The sequence below is a fragment of the Halichoerus grypus genome, chromosome 6 (assembly GCF_964656455.1).
Source record: "Halichoerus grypus chromosome 6, mHalGry1.hap1.1, whole genome shotgun sequence".
In the NCBI taxonomy this organism is placed as follows: domain Eukaryota; kingdom Metazoa; phylum Chordata; class Mammalia; order Carnivora; family Phocidae; genus Halichoerus; species Halichoerus grypus.
In genome coordinates, this window is record NC_135717.1 from 89,150,716 (window position 1) to 89,157,924 (window position 7,209).

At 48.1% G+C, this 7,209-nt stretch overlaps 1 protein-coding gene across 1 annotated transcript in view; it reads right to left on the reverse strand.

The window, feature by feature from the left end:
- PLBD1 (phospholipase B domain containing 1) overlaps positions 1-6,124 on the reverse strand; it is a 53,601-nt gene extending 47,477 nt beyond the window's left edge. Inside the window, exon 1 of the mRNA XM_036093772.2 lies at positions 5,884-6,124. Coding sequence (XP_035949665.1) covers positions 5,884-5,995 — 112 coding nt within the window. The 5' untranslated portion in view covers positions 5,996-6,124. The remainder of the gene's footprint in view (positions 1-5,883) is intronic.
- Positions 6,125-7,209: the final 1,085 nt, after the last annotated feature.

The window sequence follows — 7,209 nt, forward strand, 5'->3', positions numbered from 1 at the left end:
GAGAAAAAGAGGAAGAAACCTGAGTGGGCAGACACAGAATATGCAAGAGAAAATATTTTAAAAATTAAGACTGCAACTTAATCTATTCAGATTGAGTTTCGCTGACACTTCTCTGATCTTTTTTTTTTTTTAAAGATTTTATTTATTTATTTGACAGAGAGAGAAAGAGAGCGCACAAGCATGGGGAGCGGAAGGCAGAGGGTGAGGGAAAAGCAGGCTCCCCGCTGAGCAAGGAGCTCGATGCAGGGCTCGATCCCAGGACCCCGGGATCATGACCTGAGCCGAAGGCAGTCGCTTAGACAACTGAGCCACCCAGGCGCCCCTCACTTCTCTGATCCTGATCCTTGAATTGCATTTCTTTTTTTTTTTTAAGATTTTATTTATTTATTTATTTATTTAATTGACAGAGACAGAGAGAGACAGAGAGAGAACACAAGCAGGGGGAGTGGGAGAGGGAGAAGCAGGCTTCCCGCCAAGCAGGGAGCCTGATGCGGGGCTCAATCCCAGGACCCTGGGATCATGACCTGAGCCGAAGGCAGTCATTTAACAAACTGAGCCACCCAGGTGCCCCTGCATTTCTCTTTTATGTCCACCTAACAAAATGTCTCCGTATCTCTCAGTGTACCTTGGCGTTCCACTTCCTTCTTGGAAAGGGCTTGGTAAATTGATATCTGGTGTTTGGATTTGCTTTGACTCTTCAGCAGAGTCACTAAGAAAATAACTGATTCATGATAAACAACCTCCAGGCAGCAACATTCTAAGGGTTTCAGTTCTCACTCCCAGCAGAAATCAGAGCCTAGGATTCTTGCTGAAAGGGGTATTATTCTGGGAACAAGGATGGGAGGTGGGGAAAGTGAAACAGGGAAGGAGGGAAAGCTAATTCAAAGGTGCAATCTGAGATGGCCCACACAAGGGTGCGGATAAGCCCTTGAGGACCCCATCCCAGGGATGGAAGGAGGAGCATTTAACTACCTGCATCCCTCCTGCGTGGGTCAAAAGTTGCCCTATGAGGGGTTAAAATCCCTCTTCCCAGGTTGGCAGGTGCTCCGGTGTGAAATGGTTATGATGTGGGAGAAGCTTGAGGTAGAAAGCAAGGCATCCCTGCAGGGTGGCTAGGGTGAGGGCCCTCACATTGCAGATGCTGAAGCTCACATAGACAGCAGTGAGAGGATGTGAGGTGGGAGGCATACTGTGGCCAATATATTAGGTAAGTAGAAAGGGATGCCGCTTTAAAAAAAATAGCGTCACAGAAACAAAACGCTAATACAGAAAAATGCTGGAGATTTGCTTGGATCTGGAGTGATACCTTTCCTTCATCCCCTCGGAACGAACGATTCTGTCTGCACTGCTAGCTTCAGTCAGAGTTCTTGCTAAAAGTCCTATCAACAGAAAGTCAACTTTGCTCCGTTCTCACTCGGTGCTCCTTGCTCACTCCTCATCCCCGTCACTCTTTAGTTATATGTCTTTGTACGTACGTGGTTCAAAAATTTAATTACAAGCTCCTTGAGAATCACGGGGAGGCATCTGTTCTTTCATTGTATCAACTCCTTTGGGCCGAATAGTGTTTTCTTGCCTACATCCCAAATTTTCACACCAGCTAGGAAGGAGACAGATCGGTATTGAGTCTATGTGTATTCATTCTTGATTTCGGATTGTGGGTTCGAATTTTGCTATCTTGTGTTTGCAAATGCTGGTTTGAATAACTCGCCACTGCCTCAGGTGCTAGGATGGTAACTCATTTGCAAGGCTAACTTACACATTTCAGAGCCAGCTCTAAATCAAGAGACTTTCACAATTTCCCATTGGAAGATTGTAACATGATATCTGTTGTTGGTGCAGACAGAGTTTCAAGTTCTAGATTAAAGTTTCCCCATATTTTCACTACCTCTCTTAGTTTCATCTTCTACCCCATTGAGTAAGTTCCTGTTTTGCAGTACTGCAAAAAAACAACATAAAAGCATTTATAAATTTTCTAGCTACATCTTAAAGTGCAATTTTCATGTGATTGTAAAATACAAGTTTTAGGAGCAACTGGAACTTACTCCATTAAAAAAAAAAAAAAGACAAAGCATAAATGCATTTTAAAAAACTTAAAATGTTGAACAAAATAAATCCTTTGAGAGTCATTCCATTTTTGGTGCTGCTACTTAACTTGCTATCTCAATAGTTAATGCTTGATAATTTAGAATAAAAAAAAAAAAGATAACAGGTGACAAAAATTAAAATAATGCCTGAAAAAGTGTGAAAACAATAATTTCTGTTCTGCATGTCAGAAGTTCCAAGCTGAAGCTCACGTGATTTGCAGTTTATCTACTATGAAAAGTTTTTTTTAAATGCTCTACCTCAATTTAAAGACTGAAGGAGGATCCTTTAAATTTTCTTCTGGAGAAAGATTTTGATCTTTGCCATCAGATTCACATTTCTAGAAGGACTAGGAAACAAATTTTAACGATAAAGATGAATGGACACTTCCCCCAGAAATTGTTCTGGAACTTATCTTGTATACATTTTTATAAACAAACTGATAGAGGGAGAGCACGAGAAAATATTCGGGTTTACAGACAGCACTGACGTCTTTTGGGTCTGAAACGCTTAGACAATGGGGATGTGCTGTAGGAAGATTTAGTGGGGCTCAGAAAGACTGAGAAGAGTTGGGAAATGCTAAAGCGAGCATGATTGATAAAATTGCACTTAGAAAAATCAAGGTGATTTCAATCGATCAGTCGTGACCCAGGAAAGCGACCTAGGGCTCTGCTCACTGTTTCCTCAAGCACCGGCTTACCGTGCTGCTGTTTACTCCAAATGCCTGCGATGCTGGGCCGTGATTAAGGAAAAATCCTGCTTTTATAACAAGTTATTACTTCACAGCACATAGATTATCATCTGCAGTTCTGGTTGCCTTATCCAAAGATCCGTGCTGCCTTTCCAGAGAAAAAGCAACTCCAATGGCCAATAATAACGGTCACTCAATTATACAGCCCCTACTGTATACGAGGCCCTGTTCCACACAACCACCTTAGGAGGCAGATACTACAATCCCCACATTCCAGATGAGGACCTGAGGTGTAGGGATAGTAGATAACTGGCTGAAGGTCACACAGTAAGTACTGGAGCCAGGATTCAAACACAGGCAGTCAGGCTCCATGCTTTCTGTTTCTGGAATTCCATACTACCTTTCTAGTATAGACTTCCAAAAATGAACTGCCACAGAAAGAATGAACTACCACCTCAAGTGAATTTGGAAATGAGAATGCCCTCCGAGTCAAAGGATCAACTGAGGAACAGCCTCCACCAAAGATCTACCAAGTCACCTTAAGGAGACTGAACAACTCCCAGGTCGGCAAACTCCTCCGCAACCACATAAGGGTACTGGCCTATCCAAAGAGGCAATGTGTTAGTCTCCAGTGGGCACTGGTGAGCCATGGGAGCATGGAAAAAGCAGTGTCCCAGAGTCAAGGACCAGCTGTGCTAGGGAGCACTGTCCAGTATGAGCACCCAGAGGCTAACTGAAGCATCAGTCCTCCTAGGAAGCAAATCAAGCAGGCCTCCAGCCTGAGAATCCCTGATGTGATCTATCTTGTGTGATTTGGTTACAAGAAAGTGGCTGGGGCAGGCTATGCAAATGTCCTGTCTTCTAAAATTCATTATTGGTGTTTTGGTGAATAGACTTCCATGTATATCAGGGTGAAACAGCTTCTTTGTATCTGATTGGCTCTGGAGCACGGGAAGGAATGCATTTCTAGAATCTAGCCCTGCAAGTCCAGGGGCCAGATTTGGAACCAGTTTTCTCCAAGGCACATGGCACCTTGTAAGTCTCTGGGTAACCAACCCGTCTCTTTCCCTAGTGATGTGACTTCACGATACACACCACCAATAAAAATTATAGAAGACATCCTAAAAACAAATATGGGGCTTTCCAGTCTGGAAGGATAAAGGCAGTGCTATTATATGTCTGAAGTCCATACTAGTTTTAAAGACAGGTTGGGAGGAATGTGCAATTGTTGGCCAATATTTCTGGAAAATTGAAACTTCAAAGTAACCTTTAAAAATTAAAGAAGTTGTTTTTGGATTCATAGGTGCACACTGGTAGATACAAAGATCATTCCAGGGAGATGAAAATGCAATTCCTTTGGTGTGTGTTGGGTACCCGTTAAATTCAGAGTACGGAGCTGGGCACTTCAGAGAAAACATGACAAACAAGAAGTGGCAAAGGCCCTGTTCTCCGCCCGCATGTTGTTGGCAGTCTAGTAGAAGGGTAAAACAAGGAGCCAAAAGTTGCCCTGGAAAACAGGTTACTATGGGTGCAACAAAGGAGACAGAGCTCACGTCTGTTTGAAAGAGTGGCGTGGGCTTCACCAGCTGTTCCTCAAGGCCGTAAGAAGTCTTTTCTGGATTGCCCAGCCCCGTGCCGTCAGGATCACCAGCCACAGAAATGCCCTCAGTCTTTGCCTTGACTCCTGACCACACTGGCCTGGCCTCAGCTGAGTATCTGGGAGAACTCAATTTAAGCAGTTGTTTCTTGCCAGGTGTTCTCTTCTTGAATGAACAGTGCCTCATCTTCAGAAAAACAGTATCTCCACCTCACTCCTCAGGCTGTCCCCTCCATCTAAGGAGCATTTAAAACAATCCATACAATCCGAAAGAACAGAAAAGTTAGAAGGGTTTCACTCAACATTCCAGACACAAAGAGCCATTTCCGTTTCAGGAGTACTTCCTAGCCTGTCCCGGGTATGTCTGAAGGAGCAGGCTCCCTGGGCTAAAAGGGTGACCGGAAAGCCCCCTCCACAGGGCAGGCAAGGAACAGAATGTGCAGGTAAATCCAGAGTCAGGAGCCTAGGGGTGCATGCCTTCGGATGGATCCCAGAGGCCCAGGCAGTTTCAAAGACCGGAAAGATTTAAGAGTGGTAAGCGGGCAAGTTGCAAAAGCGAAGGCCTTGAAATCTGCTAATTGCGGTTACTTGTTGATGGCAGGTGGTGTAGTAAGAATCTGGGCACTCATTTGGGAAGGGGTTCCCTCTACCGAACCCCACCCTCTTCTTGCACAAGGTCAGCACAGAAAAGGGCTGAGGAAGTAAAACAAACTTAATCCTCTCTTAAGATTACTGTTGAAGTCTTTCCACAAGTTTCTTTGGTTAATCTTGCTCTTATCCATTGGGAAGAAAACTGACAAATACGGGACTTTTTTTTTTTTTTTTTGTAGGGATAGAACCTGTTTTACAAAGAGGGGAGTAGTTAAGTAAATACCGTTTGGCAATTCAGCTCTGCCTTCACAATTTCTCTCAATTTCGAATGTTCTGTAGAATGGGGATAACAGTCCTGTTTTTTAGAGTTACAGTAAGCACTGTATGAAAAGCCCTTTAGCACGCTGCCTGGCCCTATCAAGCTGACAATACCAGGCTGCACTTATTTTAAACCAAACTCATTGGCAGTTAAGGGGGAAAAAAAACCCAAACAAACTGACAGCCCTGAATCATCCCTCTATGATGTGAATAAATATATTTAGATGTCCTTTGGCTGCTCTTTTCCGACCAGCCGAGGCTCCGCAAGCCCAGAGTCGCGCCGGAGCGCACTGATTCGTTCGCCAAGAATTCTGGCCCACACTTAAGTTCGCAGCCGCACGGCCCCTGCCCCTCCCGGGGTCCGTCCCCGAGCTACGGCGGCGCGGGAGCGAGCCGCGTCCGTGCCGCCTCCCCCGCAGACGCGCGGCCCGCCGCGTCCACCCGGAACCCCGCCACCCGCCGGCGGTCCACCTGGCCGAGCCGGGGCGCGGGCGGGAGCGCACGGAGCGGCGCCGGCGGGCGCAGCGCGGGCCGGGCGGTCGCCGAGGGCCCCGTCTCTCTCCGGACTCGCCCTCCCCGGGTCGTGCGGGCACGCACGGCTCACCTGCCAGGCTCGGCGGCACCGCGGCGGCCACCAGGAGCAGCAGCGGCAGCAGCGGCGGCGGGGTGGGCGGCGCGGGCCGCGCGGGGCGCCCGTCCCGGCTGCGGGGGAGCATGGCGCGGCGGCCGCGACCTCCCCTGGGTTGGACGAGGCAGCTGTTGCTGGAGCGGCTCTCGAGCCGGCAGCGGGGCGCCGCGTCTCCGAGGTCCGGGCGTCCTTACTCTGCCATTAGCCCTGCGGGTTTGGGGCTTTTAGGGGCGAGGAAGCCTCACGTGGCCTTGGGAACAACCTTCGCCCCGCTGGACAAGGCGGGTCCTTTCTGACCCTCTAGCACCCTGGGGGCTGGGCTGAGAAAGTTCCCCAGCTGCGCTTCTGCGATCCGGCGAGGACGCGTGCCACTTTCTCCGCGCTCGTCGGGCAGTTTTGCGGCCCCAGGTTTGAGCAAACCCGTTCGCGTCAACACAGCTAGCCTCTGTCGCCAGCGTCGGCCACTGGGCCACTTGTCTGTAGCGGCGGGGATGAGGCACCCTGAGCGGCGGTGACATGCATGCCCCTGCCTACGCGCAGCTCTGGTTCTTGGCCATTGTGCAGTGGGCTTCACGGGTCCCTTATCCCTCAGTGATTACTCTTCCTCCATCTCAGGCTGTGTAACCTAAATCCATTTGCTGTAGCCCAAGACTTCCGAGCCTTTGCTTTTCTCTTCATTGGCTGGAGCCACCACTAGACTGTGATTCAGACGGGGCTGAAACTAGATCTATTTCTGAGCCCCTGGGAAGTCCCCATTTCTGTGCTGGGCAGGTTGACATTGTGAAGTAGGCAAAACTATGCCTTGGGTGACATTGTGAAGTTGGCAGAGGGTGCCCTAGGTGACATTGTGAAGTAGGCCAAAGGCATTTTATTTTTTCAATAAGCATTTATTGAGCCCATCTCATGTGCCAGGTGCCAGGGATATGAAGACCATCAAGAGCATGACCTCCCGCAGGTGGGAAGGGACAGAGCCATATAAATAAACAGGTGCCCCATTAGTGCTGTCATAGAGCTATGGTGAAGGTACAGTGTGGGAACCCAGGACGGGACCAGCCACTACTGCAGAGCTGGGGGGGGGGCTAGGCACCCCACTCTTCTCTCCTGGTCTTTCTTCCAAGCTTAACTGAAGTGTCAAGGGGAGATGGAAAGGGAGGACGAGAAGCACTTTTCCTAGAGGGGGGAAGAGATTTAGAATTGTTGGAAAAGATCTAGAACAATTACATCGAATCTCTGGGCAAATTGTTGAACACAAGTCCTAAGTCATCATTTTGTGTGGTGACAGCACCTATTACAGTGTCTGGA